This window comes from Python bivittatus, unplaced genomic scaffold (assembly GCF_059951505.1).
Source record: "Python bivittatus isolate LINGU-HERP-01145 unplaced genomic scaffold, Pbiv_v1 ctg000330_np1212, whole genome shotgun sequence".
In the NCBI taxonomy this organism is placed as follows: domain Eukaryota; kingdom Metazoa; phylum Chordata; class Lepidosauria; order Squamata; family Pythonidae; genus Python; species Python bivittatus.
The window spans coordinates 311,118-333,445 of NW_028277058.1; the positions used below are offsets into that span (position 1 = coordinate 311,118).

Sequence of the window (22,328 nt, forward strand, 5' to 3'; positions counted from 1 at the left end):
TCAAAACAATGTTTGGAGATAAGCGATTTGCTTTTCTTCCCATGAGAATATCCTAACACTATTTCAGGCAAGATCCTAGATACAACAAATACCCATTTATAGGACTTCTAGACCAGATTCAGACTCCATTTATTGGTCTCCACCCAGCCCACCACATCTAGATACAGGCCAAAGACTTATATAGCCTCTCCTTGGTTAAACTGTACAAATGTTTGTACTATAAAAAACCAGCTTCTGTTCTTGCAAACAAAACCAATCTATTAAAAAAAAAGGAACAAACTAATGTTTTTCTTGTGGCTTAGTAAAGTATGCTTTTAATTAACACAAAATGGGAGAATTCTTACTCCTATTTGGTGTCCTAAATTGTGGGGATATTTTATGCTTGTTTATGTTCTGTAACTCATGACAGACTCCTATAGCATTTATACAGAAAGAGTGGTGGGAAAGAAATAATTTATATACACTGATTTTCCAAATTTTTATACCTCCTATTATCCCAAAGCTGATTGTATCAGGAAGATGAATAAGATGGCGGTGGGGGGGAGGAATTCTGCAAATCTTGAGAGTTATTTCAAGCCATTATGGTATGGATGGCACTAACTTTGGATATATAAGGACATGTGCTCAAGTTTGTGAGCATGCATGTGATAGAGATAACCAGAGAGTGTCCCCATCACTGACAGAGAAACAAAATGGGAAAAGATACAATTTTTAGGACTCTGTTAAAGATTTGTTAGCATTTCTACTTCAGCAGTGTAACACTGAAATTGAATATTAGAATAGGAAGATTTAAATGCTGAGCTGACCAGGTATCATGCCCCTCATGATAAAATATCAAAAGCCTACTCTGACCTTTATATGAGTTAATGTTTACACATGACAAGATTGGAATTTGCACTGGCAATGAATTGCTAACATTTGGGTTGTGAAAACTGTCCTATATTTCATTCAGAAATTTCTTTTAGTGGGATGTAAAGCACAAATGTACAACCAGCTTTTGCTTCAATCTGTTGCCTACTAATCCAACCACCCCAATTTAAGTAAGTGGACTTGAGTGCATGTAATTACAAATAATAATTGTGATCACTGTAATTCCACTAATCCAGTAATTCTTTTTTGAATTCCTTATCTGAAGCTGCTGCAAGTATGTTCTTTAAGTTTTATGTTCTGATCTAGGCTGAATTCACAAGAACAAAGAACTCAAAATAAAATAACCATAAAACTCATAATCTCTCATCTAATAATATTTTATTTTAAGTTCAACTTGAAATCAACAGAATATGCAGGCCTGAGGTGCTGCTTGTGATTTGGAAACTGGAATGCCAAAGTTGGAAACAGGAAAATGTAGTTGGATTGTATGGCTTAGGAAACTAAAATGAAGCAGGAGATTGACATCAATTTCTGCCACTCCAATGATTTCTTGATAGCTTGTCTTCAAACAACCATAGCATGTCTTCAAACAACCAAAATGATGCCTGTATACATAGACATCACTAGATGGAGTACACAATAATCAAATTGACTATATTATTGCTAAAAGGAAGTGGAGAAGCTCAATTATAGCATCAAAGACACAGCCATGTGCTGACTGTGGAACTGTCAGAGTCTGCACGCTCAATTCCCAAGACCAGTAAATCCTCTGGAGTCTATTTGTTTCCAGCAAAGATTTCTTTATTGAGAAGCAGCATACAGCATTCATAGAAACTGGTGAGACTGACCCTCCCCGGCCAGAGCTCTCCTTTTAAACCCTCTCTATTCTACTTTTCCCGCTTGAATTCTTCGTGCCTCTTCCTGGGTCTCACAGCCGTTTGACCTTGCTGGCTCCTCTCGCCAAGGTAACGGTTGCACCTGGCACTTGTTGTTTTATTATTCTCTCTCCCTCTGACTTTTATGGCAGGAACCAGCAAGCGGGTATACAAATCATGGTTCTTGTCTTAACTAACATTCTAACCTATTAGCTATTCATCACACTTCTACATTTTAAGCATACTTTCTAATAGCCTTTAATTGGTAGCTTGCGCAGATCCTGACAGGAACAGATAATGCTCATGTGCAAGTTCCAAGTTAAGCTAAAGAAGAAGAAAGCCAGTCAGTTTCCTCAATATGAACATATACCCACCATTTTCAAGGAGAACATCAGGAATCACTTTGTCCTGAATCTCACTGATAGAGAACCAGAGCAATTATGACATTATTGCTGTTGTTGTTATTATCATTCTTATATTTTGTCCTGCCTGAACTTAAAGTAATTAAGGATGAATGGGAAAAGAGACTGCCAAAAGTGAAGAAAGAGAAAAAAGCAAACTGGATGTCAGAACAAACCATGGAATTGCAAAGAAGAGAAAAGAAGCTAAAACTAAGAAAGATAATTTCAGAAAGGAACTTAACAAAGAGTTTCAGAGACCTGTTACAAGAGGCAAGCAGTATTACAACATATGTAAAGACACTGAAGATGGAAACAGAAGTGGAAAAACAAGGAAAGCCTTTCAAAAGATCTCTGAACTCAGAAGGAGGTTCCAGCCTCAAATTGGTATGCTAAAGGACACCAATTCAAAGGAAATCAAATTAAAATGGAAGACATATACTGATTCTACCGTACAGTACAAATGTCAACATCCAAGGTATCTTAGAAGATATTCCCTACTTACAAGAACCAAGTTAGATCAGCACTCTGGTCATTATCAAGTCAGAAGGCTACAGGAACTGATGGAATACCCACTGAAATACAGTAAGCAACAAAAGAAGAATCATTGAAGATTCTAACCAAGCTATGCCAGCAAATCTGGAGAACAACATAGTAGTCAACAGATTGGAAGAGGTCAATCTTCATTCCAATACCAAAAAAGAGGATGCTTAGTGTGTAAACTATTGTACAATATCCTTAATTTCACATGCTAGCAAAATAATGCTTAGGATCATCCAACGCAGATTAGAGCCCTACATGGACAAAGAGATGCCAAATGTTCAAGCTGGCTTTAAAAAAAGCCTAAGAACATGAAACATTATTGCTGATAACTGAGAAAGCCAAAGAATACCAAAAAGAAGCCACTATGTGCTTCATCGATTATAGAAAGGCCTTTGATTGTGTCAAGCTGTGGAATGTGCTCAGGAAAATGGGAATCCCAGAGTATCTCATTGTCCTCATCAGAAGCTTACATTTTATTTATTTGTTCTATTTATATAGCCGCCCATCTAAGACCAGTGACTGTGACAGGTCAGGAAGCCACAGTACAGACAGAACGTGGTGAAACAGACTGGCCCTGGATTGGCAAAGGAGCGCAACAAGGTTGTATAATCTCCCTTTATTTGTTCAAACTATATGCTGAATATACATTAAGGGAAGCTAGGTTGGAAGAAGTTGAGTGTGGTTTTAAAATCAGAGGAAGAAACATCAATAACCTGCACTATGCTGGTGACACTACACCGATAGCTGAAAATGCAAAGGATCTGCAAGCTCTGGTAATAAAAGTTAAAGAGCAAAGTGAAAAAAAGGAACTAAAATTAAATATAAAGAAGACCAAACTAATGACAACAGGTAGAACAACCAGCCTTTGAATTGGCAATGAAGATACTGAAGTGGTGGATATCTTCCATCTTTTAGGCTCAACCATCAAAGTAAAGGAACACGCTGTTAAGAAATACACTACAAACTAGCACTTGGTAGAGCAGCTTTGAAGGCCTTGGAAAAGATATTCAAATGTTGTGTCAGGGAAGCAATGGAGGACTGCAGACTCAGAGCCAACAGCCATGGCAGAAAGAGGAGCTGGTGAATGAATCGGCTCCTCAGAATTCCTCTCTAGAGCGAGGAGGAGGCCAGAATCGCCCACAAGTGCTCCACACAGAGGCTTTCCATGAGGGGACCATAAGACAGTGGTCTCTAGTGGGTTTTAGAGCTCTGGGAGCCGGGGAAAGTCATCTCACCTAAGCTGCAGTGCCTTCAAATGGAAACTGGGTTTACATACTTCCTCTCTTAACCACTTTAGGAAATTGCTTCTTAATGGCTTTTTGTTAAGAACCTTCAGAAGGGCAAGTATCATTACATCAGGTGAGTTTCCTTCTATTCTTGATGAAAGATGTTTTATGCAAGTTTAAGAACTTCAAAAAGATTTTTTTAAATGATTGAATAAACAGCAAAAGGGTAACTAGAACAGATTTTGGAAAGTTATAAACAGATTAAGGGGCTAGATGGACTTGAAAGAATATTTCCTATGAGCTGTTTGAAATTTTACAAAAATATATATGAAGATTTTGAAACTAACTGTAAGAAATCCTCCTGTGGGTAAGTGTTGATTGGAAAAAAACATACAAGAGGGGACTTTGAAGGTTGACGAGGGAACCAGAGAGAACTAAAGATTACAATTAAAGGAGAAGCAATGGAGCAATATTATTTGACTGTGGAAGAATTCAAGGTATTTGGGAACAATGCACTCAGAAATTACTCTTAAGATTGTCTGCTACTGTAAAAATGGATTTAAAAGAGGGTACAGAAGAGGAACAGGTTTTACTGGACAAAATAGAGACTAAGGCTGATTTGAACATGGATCTGAAAGTGGATTTAAAAATGTCAGACTACAAGAATGATACGGAAAAAGATACCACGCTGGATTTTCAAATGAAACCAGCTGATGTCTTAATAATTAAAGGGGACATACAAATAATAGAAGAGTGATTTGGATTTCTAAAAGAGATGTGTTAAACTAGTGAATGAGTTTCTGAGAGGAGACAAGGAGAAAATGATAAGAAATCAACATTATTTGAAGAGAGATCAAGCTTTTTAAAAGTAAATGGAAGGAATATAAAGGGTTTTGTTTTTTTTAATCAAGATTAAAATATATACCGTATTTTTCCAACTATAAGATGATACTTTTTTCTAAAATCCTTATGCTAAAATTGAAAGGTGTCTTATTCAAGGAAGTAAGCCAAGGAGAGACCCGCGCGGTTGCAAAACTGCCCATACTTTGTCTCTGCAAACAGGCTTCCTCCTATTGCTAGCCTCCAATCAGGAGTGAAACAGCTTGTCTCTGCAAACAGGCTTCCTCCAATCACGAGCCTCCAATCACGAATGAAACTGCCCATACTGTCTCTGAAAACAGACTTCCTCCAATCACAAGCCTTATGTAACTGACATCAGCTGATGCTGAACAAACCAATTGGAGGAAGTCTGTTTGCAGAGACAAGCTATCAGCAGTTTCACTCGTGATTGAATGTACAGGTGAAACTCGAAAAATTAGAATATTGTGCAAATGTTCATTTATGTCAGTACGGCAACTCAAAAGGTGAAACCAATATATGAGATAGACGCATTACATGCAAAGCGAGATATGTCAAGCCTTACTTTGGTATAATTGTGATGATTATGGCATACAGCTTATGAAAACCCCAAATTCACAATCTCAGAAAATTAGAATAGTGTGAAAAGGTTCAATATTCTAGGCTCAAAGTGTCCCACTCTAATCAGCTAATGAATCCATAACACCTGCAAAGGGTTCCTGAGCCTTTAAATGGTCTCTCAGGCTGGTTCAGTAGGAATCACAAGCATGGGAAAGACTGCTGACCTGACAGTTGTGCAGAAAACCATCATTGACACCCTCCATAAGGAGGGAAAGCCCCAGAAGGTAATTGCAAAAGAAGTTGGATGTTCCCAAAGTGCTGTATCAAAGCACATCAATAGAAGGTTATGTGGAAGGGAAAGTGTGGTAGAAAAAGGTGCACAAGCAGCAGGGATGACCGCAGCCTGGAGAGGATTGTCAGGAAAAGGCCATTCAAAAGTGTTGGGGACTTTCACAAGGAGTGGACTGAGGCTGGAGTTAGTGCATCAAGAGCCACCACACACAGATGGATTCTGGACATGGGCTTCAAATGTCGTATTCCTCTTGTCAAGCCGCTCCTGAACAACAAACGTCAGAAGCATCTTACCTGGGCTACAGAAAAAAAGAACTGGTCTGTTGCCCAGTGGTCCAAAGTCCTCTTTTCTGATGAGAGCAACTTTTGCATCTCATTTGGGAACCAAGGACCCAGAGTCTGGAGGAAGAATGGAGAGGCACACAATGCACAATGCTTGAAGTCCAGTGTGAAGTTTCCACAGTCTGTGTTGATTTGGGGAGCCATGTCATCTGGTGTTGGTCCACTGTGCTTCATTAAGTCCAGGGTCAACGCAGCCGTCTACCAGGAGATTTTGGAGCACTTCATGCTTCCTTCCGCAGACAAGCTTTATGGGGATGCTGACTTCATTTTCCAGCAGGACTTGGCACCTGCCCACATTGCCAAAAGTACCAAAACCTGGTTCAATGACCATGGGATTACTGTGCTTGATTGGCCAGCAAACTCGCCTGACCTGAACCCCATAGAGAATCTATGGGGCATTGCCAAGAGAAAGATGAGGGATGCGAGACCGAACAATGCAGCGGAGCTGAAGGCCGCTATTGAAGCATCCTGGTCTTCCATAACACCTCAGCAGTGCCACAGGCTGATAGCATCCATGCCACGCCGCATTGCGGCAGTCATTGCTGCAAAAGGGGCCCAAACCAAGTACTGAGTACATATGCATGCTTATACTTTGCAGAGGTCCGATATTGTTCTATTTCCAGTCCTTGTGCTATTGATGTCATGTAATATTCTAATTTTCTGAGATTGTGAATTTGGGGTTTTCATAAGCTGTACGCCATAATCATCACAATTATACCAAAGTAAGGCTTGACATATCTCGCTTTTCATGTAATGGGTCTATCTCATATATTGATTTCACTTTTTCAGTTGCCATACTGACATAAATGAACATTTGCACGATATTCTAATTTTTCGAGTTTCACCTGTAATCAGTTATGCAAAAGAGCATGAAAATAGAGCTGCAGAGAGACGGTTTGGACCTCCTCCCATCGAGTTTATCAGGTCAATGTTACCTAATTACTAAATAAAAATGTGTTCTGCACTATCTTTAAAATATTGATTTCTTAATTTTGGGTTGGAAAAGTGGGGGTCGTCTTGTACATGGGGGCATCTTATTGATGGAAAAATACGGTATGCTATTGTTTCTGGTAGCTCTTAGTGGACTTTTTTTTACTAGGATGGAATGATGAGGTTTTAAAGATTTGTTTATAGATAATAGATAAGATATGGGAAGAGATTTCTTTTGCTGTATTTTTACAGAAAGTGATAAGTTACTGTGTATTCTTATATTCCTTTACCTGTAACTTATAAGTTACAAGTAAAGGAATATAAAACTGATTTATTCGGTTAAGATTAAAATATATATGTTATTATTCCCGGTAGCTCTTAATAGACTTTTGCTGATTAGGACTGAATGATGAGATTTTATAATTTGTCTGTTGATAAGAGGTGAGATATGGGAAAAAGAGATCATTTATTGAAATATCAGAGAAGGTGAGTTACTGAAGTTGATTGTACTTGTCTGGAGGAAGGAGGGAATAATTTCTTTATATATCTTTTTTATTATATTTTTCTTTTTCTCAGCGCTTTTTATTTTTATATTCTTACTTTGTATTAGTTTATCTATTTGTAAACTTTAATAAAAATTATTATAAAAAAAGAAAAGATATTCAAACATTGTGAAGCATCTATACCTACAAAGAGCAGAATCACGCAAACCATGGTATTCTCTGTGACACTCTATGGAAGCCAAAGTTGGACTTTCAAGAAGCAGGATAGGAAGACCATTGATGCTTTTGACCTTTGGTGTTGGAGAAGACTCCTGAGAATACTGTGGACAGCCAAGGAAACAAACCAATGGATCACTGGGTCAGGTTCAGCCTGGCCCAGCACACACCATTCAAGCTAGCCGCCATTCCGCCTAGCTAAGTTCAAATGCGCCTGGTCAGCTTCCTTGCCTCAGGTGCAGGCGATCGAAAGAGGAAGCGCTAACCTCATGTAAACTGCCGACAGGTGCAGGTGGCGGCAATCAGCCCGCGGCAGGATTCAATTACTGTCAAGTCCACAAAGTCCAAACCCCAATTCAGAAGAATTCTCATGAAACCAGACCTGGTTCAGATAAATGCTCCTTTGTTGTGTGGTACATACAGCTTGAAACAAAACCTTGCTAAAACTAAAGCCTTGGAAAACTTCCCTCTATTTATCCCCCCTCCCCTTGTTGCCCTGGCGCCTCAATTCCTTTTCACCTGGTGGTGACCTTTTTCCTTCCTCCCACGGATACATAGCTCCTTCCTGGCCATCAGGCCCCTCACTGGCCTTGCCTGCAATCAGGTCCGGCCTCATTGCCCATATAAGGTTAAGCTCCTCACCATCTCCCATTACTGCTATTACAACCATTAACTACTAGCCCCCCTCCCTAGTCACAATTGGCAGAAGCAAATCAATCAAACTCCCATTGACTGCTATGCTTTGTAAATTAACAATTGTTGGTTGATGCAGGTTCTGACAAGCCGCTGCAGGCAAGCAGCCAACAATAGAAACAAAGAGCTCTGCAGCTCAAGCCGCGCTCAACCGCCCATCAAGCGCAATCGTGAGTCGGCCGCATGGGACCTGCCTCGTGAGCAAGACAGCCGAAGACAAAGGACCCTGGCTGAACCTGCCATCAGACCGAGGCAGGGAGAGCTGGGGGCAAGGGGCAAGGCAAGGGTGGGCAGGGGTGGTCAACAGGCAGGACTTGCTAAGCGCGGGAACCGGGAGACTATAAAATGCTATGTAACCTGTGCCAAGCCAACCCTGGCTTTGTAATCACCTGCATTACACCTGAGTAAATTGCTTTTGTACGAGCCTGCATCTCATGGAGTCTTTATTCAGTGATGAATGCGGCAACTCTTACACGTTGAACAACCCAGAATTCTCAATCAAGACACAAATGACCAGGTTCAAATTTTTGTACTTTGAACACATTATGCAAAGACTTAGCTCTTTGGAGAAGGCTCTAATGGTTGGAAATGTGGAAGAAAAGAGGACAGCTAACACCAAGGTGGATGGACTCAATTACAGTGGCAATGGGTGCGCTGTTGGAAGACCTGAAGAACCAGGTTAGGGACAGACTGTCATGGAGAAAATCTACTTATGTGTTCACTAGGGAGTTGAAAATGACTTGATGACACATAATCAATTATTTCCCATATTAAACCTCAGCTCAAAGACAGATAAATAATGTTTCAGGAAGAAGCTTTAGAACCCTGCTTAGGAGGAGCTTAATAAGGGCATATCTTTGTATTTTTTGTGCTCAGACAGTACTTTGAACAGCAAATTCTTGAGAAATCTATCAGTGAGACTAGTAACAACAAAAAAAAGAGAAATATTCCCTATGATAAAAGCCTGGTTTGTGCCTAACATGAAGCTGTAATTGATGGATTCACATATCAGATTAAATTAATAGCAGACAGATCACAGGCTTACCTCAACTTGTATAAAATAAAATACCCTGCATGAGATTATTAAATGGATATTTTTTTAACTATGAGAAAGAGATAAAAATGGAATATTCTGCATTCAGGTTTTCACACTGAGAATTATTTATTTTAATCCAAAATTAAGCAGTAGCACCTTATTGTCCTTGACTGATCTTGAAAAAAAAGAAAAACAGGATTGAGCCTGGTTAGTACTTTGATGGAAGACTATCAGGAAGTCCCAGGGCTTGACTGAGAAGAAAGCAATGGCAAACCATTTCCACTGTTGCCCAAAAAAGGACATGAATATATCCATATGGTCACTAGGAATGAAGCTGAACTCAAGAAAAACAACTTAAGAGTACAAACTGAGTTAACAAATTACGTGTTTAGTGTCTCTATATTAAAGCAATTCCCAAGAAATCTACAGTTGTTCTTAAACTATTTGCTTTTGTCCTGGAAATAGTTTATTTTGTATTAAACTGGGAAAACATATTTGATTATCCATTATATATTTGTACCTTTTTGCACATACAGAGAACTCAGAGAAGCAAACATGGCTTCTCCAACATGGTAGGCCACCTGGGCAAATCTCATTGTAGTTCTGCTTGCTTAGCTTCAGCAGTACCTTTAGGAAAACTGTATGTAAAAATTAGAATTCCTGAATTATGATATGGAGCTCAAAATTAGTTCTGTGTTCAGAATAACTAAATAAAAAATTCTAGTTCAGAAGGAGTGAACACTGTCCCATGAACATTGTTGAAACAATGATTTTCAAAACCTTTGAATTCTGAAAATTCAAATTATTACAGTACTGTAGTAAATTATCTAACTGGCTTTCAAACATTCAATTTCAGAAAGCTATTGCTATAGCCAGTCACAGATTGATCATGATTTGCACTGCTGTCATTAAAACAATAATTTTCTTCCAAACACCTCAACACATATGGTATACAAACAAAAACTTATTTTTAATAACATTGCTTTTGGTAAATAATTGCAAGCTCTTTCAGACATTATTTTGTATGTTCAACATAAGAATGGGGACCCCTTTCCTAATTGTGTGTTAGTGACAGAAGTGACACTAGAAGAGTCTCCAAGCTTAGAGAGTGACTGCATGCAATGGAGAGACTAGCTCTACACGCAAGTGTTGCCATATAAGTTTATACTATACTCAAGTGGAAGGAAAGTTTCCACTGCTGGCAAGCACACTGCAAATGTAGAGTCTCTCTCTTCACTTGTGTCACCAGTACAACTAGGTGAGGGGCTCTCAGTGTCAGAGTCTGCACACTCATTCCCAAAGTTCAGTAAATCCTCTGGAGACCAAACAGTTCCATCAAAGATTTCTTTATTGGGAGAAATGCACAGCAGCTATAGTTTGTTGAGTCTAATTCTACAAAGCAAAACCCTTCCTTTTTAAGCCCAAACTCCCCCTCTTGCTCTTCTCTTTTTCCCGCTTGAAATTCTTCACGCCAAGCTCCGATTCTCACAGTGCTTGGCCTTGGAGATGCCTATGTAAAGATAACAGCACCTGGTATTCTCTTCCCCCCTTCCTTCTAATTTCAATGGCAGGTCAAGCAAGCGGTTTGCAATTAGCATTTTACTATTAACCATTTAATATACATTGTGAAAACTAAATTAAAAGCAATCAAAGGTTTTAGCTTGCGCAGATCCTGACACTAAGCTTTGACTAATTAGGCCTGCTAAATAGATATATACCAAATACATGTAAGGCACCCACAGGCAATTCTGTCAATTTGATGAAAGGCCTAGAAATACAATAGACAGTATTTTGCTTAGGGGATGACAAGCAATTAATCTGTGCAGGGAGCAAACACCTTCCATTTCTTGCAAGGATCTCTATGTTTCTTCATTTGTTTCATCTTCAGAAACATCAATATTTGTATAGAATTTTGAGGCCTTTAAATTGCAATTTCTTAGGATTGCGCCTAACTGTTTTCCAGGTCCCACTTCATATGTATAAGGAAACTTTGTTCCTCTTCTCCTTTCGTAGATAGCATGCATTATTTGTTCCCATTTCACAGGTGAAACCAGTTGCTCCACTAAAAAGTGCTGAATCTGTTCTGGTTGCATGTATTTCTTGCTATCCACATTTGAATAGACAGGGATGAGAGGTTGTTGGATATGGATTGATTCAAGAGCTTCAGATAAAGGTTGCATTGCTGATTCCATAAGTCGGGTATGAAAAGCACCACTCACAGGCAGCATTTTTACACGTGCAAATGAGAATTTTTTTGAATTTTTCTGTAAAAACTCCAAAGCCTAAGATTAAAAAAATACTGAGAGTTACTTCACCCAAATCTAGAACTGCTTTAATGTACTTCACTTTTTAAGAACTCTGAACTGAAAACTGAACAAACAGCTGTACACTGACGAAATGTGATCCAAGCAAAAGAAAAAAAAGGTGTTTTAAAAGCATGTAATTGAATATTAGTATTAATAGTAATAGCACTACTCTTACTAGAAAAATTAGGCTGGAAACAACACCCAGGTTGGTCTAGTGGTAAAGACTCCAAGCTAGAAACCAGGAGATGGTGACTTCTAGTCCCGCCTTAGGCATGAAAGCCAGCTGAGTGACTTTAGGCCAGTCACTCTCTCTCATCCCAACACACTTCAAAGGGTCGTTGTTGCGGGAAAATAGGAGGAGGAAGAAGTATTAGGAAAAACTGTGATGTGGGCTGCCTTTAAATGCAGTTTGGATACTTCATGATGAGTGACGTCACATGACCAGATCTCTTAGCAACAACAATCCTGGTTGCCATCATAACCCTAGGACTGTGCAGGATGTTAACTGAAGACCTCATGTGACCACATGGGAAGAGGCAGGAGTCCCAGGTAAGTATGCCAGTGGGTGAGAGCTGCAGGCAGGTTGGTGGGTGCCACAGGCAGGCACTGTGGAACACGAGTGGGTGGATAGGTGCGGTGAGCAGGTGGTTACTATAGAGCATGGGTGCTGTGAGCAAAAAAGAGGCAGGAGCGGGTGTGACTTGCAACCTTCTGCCTGCTTCCCCATTGACTTTGCTTGTGGGAAGCCAGCAGAGAAGGTTGCAAAGGCAATCACATGACCTTGGGATACTGTGATGTCATAATTGCGAGCTGGTTGCCAGATTGCCTAAATTGTGATCATGTGACTGCAGGGACACTGTGACAACCACAACTTCACAGACCAGTTTTAAGTCCCCTTGTTCAGTGCCATCGTAACTTTGAACAGTCACTGAATGAGTGGTCATAGCCCAAGGACTACCCATAGTTCTTCATCTTTATAAAGGGGACCAACGATCTTTCCAAGTGTTAGACACCATGGAATGGTTTTGTATGATGTTTGTGGCAAAAAAAAAAAACCCTTTAAAAATAAATGTTCCTGACTAAATTTAACATTAGATTTTATAGTAAAATGAAGATGTTTTCCTTATACATGTCCTGCGAAATATGAGAACTATATCATGTTTAGCTACTGTCATCATTTTATGTTCATTTTAAATCATTAAAATGCTAAATATATTGGAGAGGGGGAAGTATCTTGAATGAAAAACTAGACAACTGAAATAAAGACAACTTATTTCGCCAAAATGAGAAAACAGAAATCACTGTTAGCCCAACACCATGTACTCCAGAGAAGCCCTGTGATGCTCAGTCTCCCCAGTTAACAAGGCTATTTAGCCTGCCATCAAGGTATACAAAGCATTAGAATCCAACTCATTTGGAGGATCTTAGGCTGGGGTAATTTACTTGTTCTTTGAATATTTTTATACTGTCAGCTGCAATTGTTTTAAATAATACCTGCAAATGTCCCGCAATGACTCTGCTATTTGGAAACAAGTAGTTTGAAACTTCACATACAGGATCTTCTATGCCCACTGACATGCAGTATTCACGAGCTTCAAAACAAGCAGCTTGATAATCAGAATCTTTCAGGCCAATAACAGAGAGCATTCCACTTGGTATGCCTTCAGATGCCTCTTGCATGGCTTCAGCACGTATCTTGACAGCATACAAGGCTGAGGAAAAGCAAAAATCTCTATAAAGTGGCTTATCCAAGCTTGAGATTAATTGTTGCTACAGAGTAAAAATGGTAGCAACAGCAGAAATCCTAAAACACATTTCCACAGAATTCACAGATGGAGTATTCTGAAATCTTGGAAGGACAGAATACAATATTACATGATGTAAATTAATTGTTCTCAATTTGTTCCACAAATTTCTGTGGTCATTGGGAGAGAAAAGAGATGATACAATCTTATATACTTCTTCTATGTTGCATTTAATGTTATATAATGCTATGTTTTTCTTGGCAATGTTATTTGTTTCACAAAAATACATGCGTAATATTATACTATCTCAATTTAAACAGTGATGCTTTTGTACACTTTCAGTAAGGAACAATACTCTTTGTATACCTGACAATTAGAATAGGGAAACTTTAAAATGGGTAGTTTTTAATTAATACCGAAATTAATACCTATTTTTAAAAATAGCATCTTTCAAAAAAACTACTTGATAACAATGTAGTGATTCTTATAAATAAAAGGTCTGGGAATTGCTGATGTAAACTACTGACTTTAAAAGTTTAAATCTCTGGGGAATCTTTTTCATATCACATTTGGTTATCACAGAATTCACATGTCTTGCAGAAGATATGGGAATGTAGTAGCCTAAGCTCAGTTATGTAGAGATTTACTCTGGTTCAGTATGCCTCACACAGTCTCACATGGCCCAAAGGTATATCTGAAATAGGTACAATTTCTTGCAGCTATGTATTGCTTCTGTTTCATAGACATCCAAGGGTATTTCCTGGCAAATCACCCCAAAGTGAGCCACAAACTATGCAAGCCTGCCTTCATCAATAAGGAGCCTCCAAGTCATGGTGGTTGGAAGTTATAGGACCACAATGCATGTTCAGGAAATCAGATCCAAGGAAATTAAATATAATTAAAGGAAATTAAATATAAGTGAAGGGTCCCCCCCTCCCCAAAATCATAGAATTTAAGGACTGAAAAAACATCTTGGATCATCTAATCCAATTCTGTGCCTGGTGCGAGAATCTACTACCACAGGAAGTTATGTTTTGCTTGGGTTTCTTTCAGTATCACACTTTTCCCCACTTTCACTCTGGTTAGCAAATGCTAGGGCTACACAAAGCATTTCAAGGATATTCTCCAAAAATGCTGGCGCAACCAAAGCATCTCTTCTCAAAACACCAAGGAGGTTGGCACAGCTGAGGGCTTTCCCAGGGTGCCTATGCATGGGTACGGAAGAATATGTGCTCTGCTTCACTGGTAGCCCCCACATAAATGTTCCCTGCATACATATCTGCATGCATAGACAACATGGGAAAACTAAACCATGGAAAGGAAGTTTAATTATGATTTCAAATAATGTCTGCCTCCATAAGTTATGGTTTCCTATTTACCCGTTAAGAATTTAACAAATAAGAACCAGGAATTAAAAGTAGGCTTTGCAGGCATAACTTATAACTAGGCAAAACAGAGAGCAAAAAAAAGTATCTTTACTTCAAGATGCAGCTGAATTTTGACATGAAGCAAAAGATGAAGCTTGATAGTACTAAATATTTCCCTTGATTCTTTAAATTCAAAGTTTCACAAGAACTGCTTTTCAAGATCAATGTCTATGAACATCATACATTTATATTCATTTTTTTTGCAAGACTGCACAATTATCCTGAAAATAAATGCATCTATAACATATTTCAAGTGTACTAAATGGATGCAAAGTTCCATGAATGTTCCATGTAAGGGCTATAATTACTATGCTCAAAGAAGCACTTTCACATCCACTTATTTCATCAAATAAACTCTGCAATAAGTCCCACATTTCAACAAAAGTAATCACAAGCAGCTTTCCTTACTTCACTTTAAAAAATTAATATGCAATTCCGTTTTGGAGTTCTTGGAAAAAGTAAAAGCAGGATTGTTGTATCTGACTGATTTGTACCAGCAAATGAACAAATAGAAACAAGTGAATGGACAAATATATCACAAGGCTTTTAAACCATAAATGTATAATGCGTAACCTGACAGGACATAAAGGAGTTTCAGTACCCTCTTGATGCTGTTGCCTAATGGTACAGTGCACACTGTCACTACCTCTCTCATTCTGCCACCTCTTTTTATTCTTGCTAATCAGGAGTTTCTTTTTTACTCACATATTTTTGTATTTCATATTTGAGAATCAATTGAGGGGATCATTATAATGAAAATTAATTTTTATTCGTCTATTTTTAATGTGGCTATTTATTGCAGTGCCAAAATGTTGCTCAGGCTGATTTAGCCCTGAGCTGAACAAAAATTGTGCATCCCAATGTTACAAGAATGGGACCCCCCCACCACCATTTACATGTATTGATACTTGCTTTATACCTTCTGCATAATCTATGGCTCCTGCAAAAACAAGGGCAGCATATTCTCCAATGCTGAATCCAGCAGCTGCAATACAGCTCTCAACTACCTGTAGAAATTAAAAATTTCACATTTCTAAACATGTTCAGAAAGATAAACTCTACAATTTCTAGAAAGTTCTAAACTGATAGCAATGAAGCTTTTTTGGGGCCTTATTTTAGACACTAAGAAATGAATGCTTTGTTCTTCTTGACAAGGAGAATGTTCAGATATTTCTTTATGCTGCAACACTTATGGCACAGCACTATTCCAACATCCAATGTTTGGAAGATGCCAATGTATGGAAGATGCCAGTGTTACATCTTGCCCAGAAGCCACACACCTCTGCCTCCCCATTAGCCTCAGATAGAAGTAAAAAGGATTACTCAGTGATAAAAGAAAACATCTTTTGTAACTGTCCAGTAGAGTTTTCTAATTTTTATTTTCAGCTCTGAACTCAAAAGATTATCAGATAGAATACTGTCTCAAATTAAGCAGTCTAGTAAAATATGTGTGATATCACATGACCTGACTTACTATGGCAGATGCATCAGTCCTAGTTGCCGCCGTTAGGTGAATCCCACAGTCACAGTATCCTGTGGTCATGTGATCACTATTTGTGACCTCCTGCCAGCTTCCCCGTTGATTTTGCTTGTTGGAAGTCAGCAAAGATCACTAAAGGTGGTCACATGAATGTGGGATGCTGCAATTGTCATAACTGCGAGTTGGGTTAGGGTTAGGGTTAGGGTTAAAATCACAACATAAAAGTTGAATAAGAAATTAGAGGTTGCCATATGGTTTTGAAAGGTATATGTTTTTAAAAATCCTGATTTTTTGTTAAGTGTGTTAGGCTGAGTTTCCCTAATATGTCAGCTTCTATTGTCTATTTTCAAAGACTATATTTAAAATCTCCAAAGAAGGAAAACAAAGTCTTCTTTGTGGATTGGTATGGGGAGGGAAAGGAACACAGCTGCTCAGGTCTGCCAACAACTCCACCTGGCTTATCTTCCAAATACTACAGCTTCTCTCTGGATAGTAGTGACTGACTTTAGCTTTTTCAACCACCTCTGCTGAGATTCCCCAGACAAACAGCTTGGATCCAAGTAGGTCTAATCTGCCTCTTCAGAATTTACCAGCCTGTCCTAGAAGGCAGGAGCTAAGCCTGATCTTCCATTCAGCAGTTTTTTGCCCCTGCTGGAAGGCTTCTCATTCACTTTTTGGTGCCCTTCATCCCCCCAGAAAACGTTATTTTGCGTGCCCCACTTTAAGTGATAACCGCTCTAGGAGTGGACTTTGGGGGAACACTCCCTTAATCCCATGATACATCACTAAATACCCCATCGCACCATTCTGCCGCGGGAACAGCTACGAATCCCAGGGTTGGAAGGGACCTTGGCGGTCTCCTATTCCAGCCCCCTACCCAGTCAGGAATCCTGAGACCAGCCCAGGGAAAGGGATGCTTGAAAGCCTTCAGGGACGGGGTCCCTACGACTTCGGCTTCCTCCCGCTCCCCACCCTCTGGGGCCGGGAGTCTCCCACACAGCCGCCCACGCAAGGGGCCCTCCTCACCGCGGCCTGCTGATGATGCAGCTTCTCCACGGCGGCTAAGGAGCAGACAAAGACGGCGGGCTGGCTGTGCACAGTGCGGTGCAGCTGGGTGCTCGGGCCGGCCTGGCAGAGGCGCCACAGGTCGTAGCCCAGTACGGCCTCGGCCACGCGGAAAAGCTCACGCACGTTCGGGTAGCGCAGCAGCCCGCGGCCCATTCCCACAAACTGGCTGCCCTGGCCAGGAAAGAGCAACACGGAGCTTTCCTCTGGTGCGCGCTGAACTTTCCGCGCCTTCTCGTCCACCTCGACGGTCGCGCTTTGCAGCAGCTGCTCCACGCTAGTCCCCAGCTCGCCTCCGGGCGGCTGAGTGAACGGGTCCCGACAGAGCCAACGCCGCACAACCACCCGCACCGCCATGGTGGTCCCATGCAGCGCCTAGGAAAAGTCTTGGCGGTTTCTGCTGCAATGCTGTTTCCTGGGCGGTGCCTCGTTTAAAAGCTTTCGCAAGAACCTTCCGCTTGCCGGGAAAAGAGGTTCCGCGTCTCCAAAAGGCGTGACGTCACTCCGGGGCGCAAGCGCTGTGTCGGTGCGCGCTGGTCACGCCCCTGGGTGGGTGTTTTAGGGCGCCAAGCGTGATAGAGGAATTGCTCGCGCTGGAACGCTGAAGGAGCTGGGGGGGGGCGCGGGTGGACTTGCGCGAGCCGGTGGGCGAGATCCTTGGACCGGGCAGCCCCACTTGGCTTCTCGCCTTTTGCCCTTGGAGCTCTTTTTCTCGGGCCCTGGCGCTGCAGTATAGCCAGCTCGAGACTGGGCAGATTTGACTTGCTGGAGTTTTGCGCGATGGGATAATTCAGGCTTTCAGGAGTAATAATTATTCGTTCCTTTTTCTTTCTCCTCCTGTGTTTCCAACTTTCTCCACGTTCCTTGGCCTTGGTATACAACATAAAAGGTTGGGATGCGTATGGCCAGCTACTGGGGTAAACCAGGGCAGAGCGGACCAAAGGGATGGTGGCAGAAGTGGTGGGAGGGCTCCGGGTTAAGGTGTTACTATATTTTTATCCCGACTTTATTTATATTTATATATTTATATATATGTGTGTGTGTGTTCAGCTCAAGGCTGCGAATATACCTAATCCTGCCTTCTCTTTTCCACACAGCAGCAACCCTGTGAAGTGAGTTGAGCCAGGAGGGACTGGCCCAAAGCCACCCAGCCGGCTTTCAGGCCTGACGGTCTTTTAAAGCTACTTCTGCTCTACTGTGTAGGAATAAGGTGTTCACCAGGAGTCAAGCTTTTTTAAAAAATATTTTTATTAAAGTTTATATATATAAAACCTAATACAAAACTAAAAAAAAACTACAAATAAAAAAAATATAAAGGTTGACTTCCCCCTCCCTCCAAATAAGTATATGTATTAACAGTAATTTAACACCTTCTCTAATATTACTAAAAAATAGCTGTCTTCATTCCCTTTCTCATCCCGAAACAATAACCAAATTATAAAAAATATTCAACAATCAATCTAATCAGCAAAAGCATTAAGAGTGCCAGTAATAATAAACTATATATTTTAAGCTTAAACAATAGATCTATTTTGTATATTAGCTTCTAAGTTTTTTCTCAGAAATGAAACCTAAAAGATCTCTCCCCTTAAGCATACAAAAGGCCAATAATAATCACATATGTGTTTTAAATTAAACCAAATAAATCACTTTTACAGGTATAAATCGTCTTAAAGTCCTGGTTAGAGAAAGAAAATTCAGTATTAACAATTCAAGATCAAAACATGGACAATTTAACCTTGATTTGATAAGTCCACTTTAAATTCCTTTCTCTTGTTTTTGAAAAGCTGAGTCTTCAGTCTCTTCTCCAAATAAAACCCCAAATAACAATCTCTTATTCTTTTCCTATCTATTTTCAGAAAAGGTTTCAGAGATTTGGTATTTCACTTCTTTATAGCCAGGAGTCAAGCTTGACTGGAGACTTTCCGCAGGCGCTAGCGCAAACCTAGCAGGGCCAGGACAGCGCTAAGGGCCAGAGTGCAGCAGAAGTGTCCATGCGGCAAGGACAACTTCCAGCACCCACATTGGCTGCAACTGACCCTACAAATGAGAACGCGCCAGCGGGCTGTCAGCTCGCATCGTCCCCGGGGACTTGGCTTTATTCGCCCAGGGTTGAGCTTTAAAGCCAAGTTGGAGAGCGACTCCTTGCTGCTTTTCCCCCTCAGCCTCCCCTTTGCAAAACCTGCCACCACCTGGGGGATTGGGTGCAACAGCAGAGCTTCTAGCGAGTGGCCCCTTGGATAGGGGTGTTCTGAGCTGCGCCCCAATTTCTCCAAAGTGCCTGTCAGTTTCCAGGCTTCCTCTCCTTCAGCCCGACTCAGAGGAGGACGGCAGCAACGGCAGGGGAGCGATTTCCCCTCCTGGTGATCTGACCGCTGGTTCCTGCAGAACTCAGTGAAAGCTTTGATCGAAGGCAGAGGTGTGCCTGCCTGCATGTCTTTTAAATCTCCCATTCAGGAAAGAACTTCAAAACCCCAAGGACTCCACAGAACTTTGAAACTTTGTGCAACTGTCACACAAAGATCTGCAGCTTAGAAGAAGTGGGGAGAAATCACCTTTCAGTCTGCAATATATCTCGAGCATCCTGGTGATCTGCAGTTGTTCACGCAAGTGTTTCCTGGGGTGGTGTATCTGTATTTGCTGAGTATTTTAGGAAGCACTCCCAGTCATCTGCACAAAATCCTTGTATAGTAGGAGGGTCTCCTGGCCCAGAGTCTGCATACTCAATTTCCAAGTCCAGTAAACCCTCTGGAGCCTATTTGTTTCCACTAAAGATTTCTTTATTGAGAAGCAGCATACAGCACTCCATAAGTTGTTAAGACTAACCTTCCCTGGCCACAGCTCTCCTTTTAACCCCCCTCTATTCTAATTTTCCCGCTCGATTCCTACGCACCTCTTTGCACCTCTTTTTTGGTCTCACGGCTGTCCGACCTTGCTGGCGCCTCTCAGGGAGATAATGGTGCACCTGGCCTCTTGTTTATTGTCCACCTTCTCTCTTGACTTTTATGGCAGGAACAAGCAAGCGGGTATACAAATTATGGTTCTTGTCTAAACTAACATTTGAACTCACCAGCTATTTGTCTACATTATAAATTTTCTAATGACTTTTCTAATAGCCTTTCAATAGTTGCTTGCGAAGATCCTGACACTTATACCCATTGTGCATCAAGAAGGTGATTAGCTAAATCAGTCACCTTAATAAGTACTCTTGACTAGCCTTTTTAGTTGGTAATACGGAAGCAATAGGGGTGAAGAAGGACCCTCATATCAGTGGAATTAGTTAAGAGAAGAGCCTAGCACCCCAACTTCCTTTAGAGAGGCTCCCCAGTACTGAAACCCACCCACCATCGTAGGCTCTTGACAGCCAAATGCAGCCAAAATCAAAGGATCTCATAGAGGCTTTTACAACGAGATTTATTAGAAGAGAAAAGAGATTAGATGGCAGAAATCTCAGATTGAATACTTTCACTTTTAGGATCTTATGTAACTGAGTTTTCTAAAGAGAACTTACAGTGGGGCAAAAAAGTATTTAGTCAGCCACCAATTGTCAGGATCTACGCAAACCAGAAACTTCAATTATTTTACTTTGCTTTTATTACTAACCATACTTTTGCTTTTATTGCTAACCATAGATCAATAGTGAAATGTTGGGAATGTTATTCTAACCGTTTGCTTGACCTGCCATAAAAAGGGGGGGAAAGAGGAGGCCAGGTGCCGTTATCTCTATCTTGAACCAGACATCCAAGGCTAGGAGGTGTGAGAACCGGAGCAAGGCACGAAGAGCTGCAAGCGGGAATAGAAACCTAGAAGGGGGGGAAGTTGGGCTTAAAAAGACAAGGCTTTGCTATGTTGATTCAGACTCAATAAACTATGATGCTGTATGCTTCTCCTGAATAAAGAAATCTCTGATGGAACTTTTAGTCTCCAGAGGATTTACTGAATTTTGGGATTGAGTGTGCAGACTCTGACATCAATTGTGCAAGTTCTCCCACTTAAAAAGATGAGAGAGGCCTGTAATTTTCATCATAGGTATACCTCAACTATGAGAGACAAAATGAGAAAAAAAAACCAGAAAATCACATTGTCTGATTTCTAAAGAATTTATTTGCAAATCATGGTGGAAAATAAGTATTTGGTCACCTACAAACAAGCAAGATGTCTGGCTCTCACAGACCTGTAACTACTTCTTTAAGAGGCTCCTCTGTCCTCCACTCGTTACCTGTAGTAATGGCACCTGTTTGACCTTGTTATCAGTATAAAAGACACCTGTCCACAACCTCAAACAGTCACACTCCAAACTCCATTATAGCCAAGACCAAAGAGCTGTCGAAGGACACCAGAAACAAAATTGTAGACCTGCACCAGGCTGGGAAGACTGAATCTGCAATAGGCAAGCAGCTTGGTGTGAAGAAATCAACTGTGGGAACAATAATTAGAAAATGGAAGACATACAAGACCACTGATAATCTCCCTCGATCTGGGGCTCCATGCAAGATCTCACCCCGTGGAGTCAAAATGATCACAAGAATGGTGAGCAAAAAAAGAATGGGGGGACCTAGTGAATGACCTGCAGAGAGCTGGGACCAAAGTAACAAAGGCTACCATCAGTAACACACTACACCGCCAGGGACTCAAATCCTGCAGTGCCAGACGTGTCCCCCTGCTTAAGCCAGTACATGTCTGGGCCAGTCTGAAGTTTGCTAGAGAGCATTTGGATGATCCAGAAGAGGATTGGGAGAATGTCATATGGTCAGATGAAACCAAAGTAGAACATTTTGGTCTAAACTCGTGTTTGGAGGAGAGAGAATGCTGAGTTGCATCCAAAGAACACCATACCTACTGTGAAGCATGGGGGTGGAAACATCGTGCTTTGGGGCTGTTTTTCTGCAAAGGGACCAGGATGACTGATCCGTGTAAAGGAAAGAATGAATGGGGCCATGTATCGTGAGATTTTGAGTGAACA

At 40.8% G+C, this 22,328-nt stretch overlaps 2 protein-coding genes across 19 annotated transcripts in view; one reads left to right on the top strand and one right to left on the bottom strand.

The window, feature by feature from the left end:
• Nucleotides 1–10,672: 10,672 nt before the first annotated feature.
• On the bottom strand, nt 10,673–17,857 carry MCAT (malonyl-CoA-acyl carrier protein transacylase). The gene is made up of 4 exons (XM_007442121.4): nt 17,327–17,857; nt 15,740–15,827; nt 13,143–13,360; nt 10,673–11,624 (listed from the first exon to the last, which is right to left on the bottom strand). The coding sequence occupies exons 1-4, from the start codon at nt 17,720–17,722 to the stop codon at nt 11,202–11,204; spliced, it is 1,125 nt and encodes a 374-aa protein (XP_007442183.1). The 5' UTR covers nt 17,723–17,857; the 3' UTR covers nt 10,673–11,201.
• Nucleotides 17,858–17,868: 11 nt separating this feature from the next.
• LOC112542518 (ATP-binding cassette sub-family D member 2-like) overlaps nt 17,869–22,328 on the top strand; it is a 32,751-nt gene continuing 28,291 nt past the window's right edge. For 15 of the 18 annotated variants that reach the window (XM_088141601.1, XM_088141612.1, XM_088141613.1 and 12 more), the window contains exon 1: nt 17,928–18,575. The gene's annotated coding sequence lies outside the window, so the exon portion shown is untranslated. The other 3 variants (XM_088141593.1, XM_088141591.1, XM_088141592.1) reach the window with 3 other exon arrangements.

Excerpts from the sequence above, each read along its gene's own strand:
- MCAT (XM_007442121.4), bottom strand. The coding sequence starts at position 17,722 with ATGGCGGTGCGGGTGGTTGTGCGGCGTTGGCTCTGTCGGGACCCGTTC. Across the intron at positions 13,361-15,739 it reads AGCCATAGATTATGCAGAAG|CCTTGTATGCTGTCAAGATA; the intron begins GTATAAAGCAAG and ends GCTTTTCCTCAG. Across the intron at positions 11,625-13,142 it reads TCATTGCGGGACATTTGCAG|GCTTTGGAGTTTTTACAGAA; the intron begins GTATTATTTAAA and ends TTTTAATCTTAG.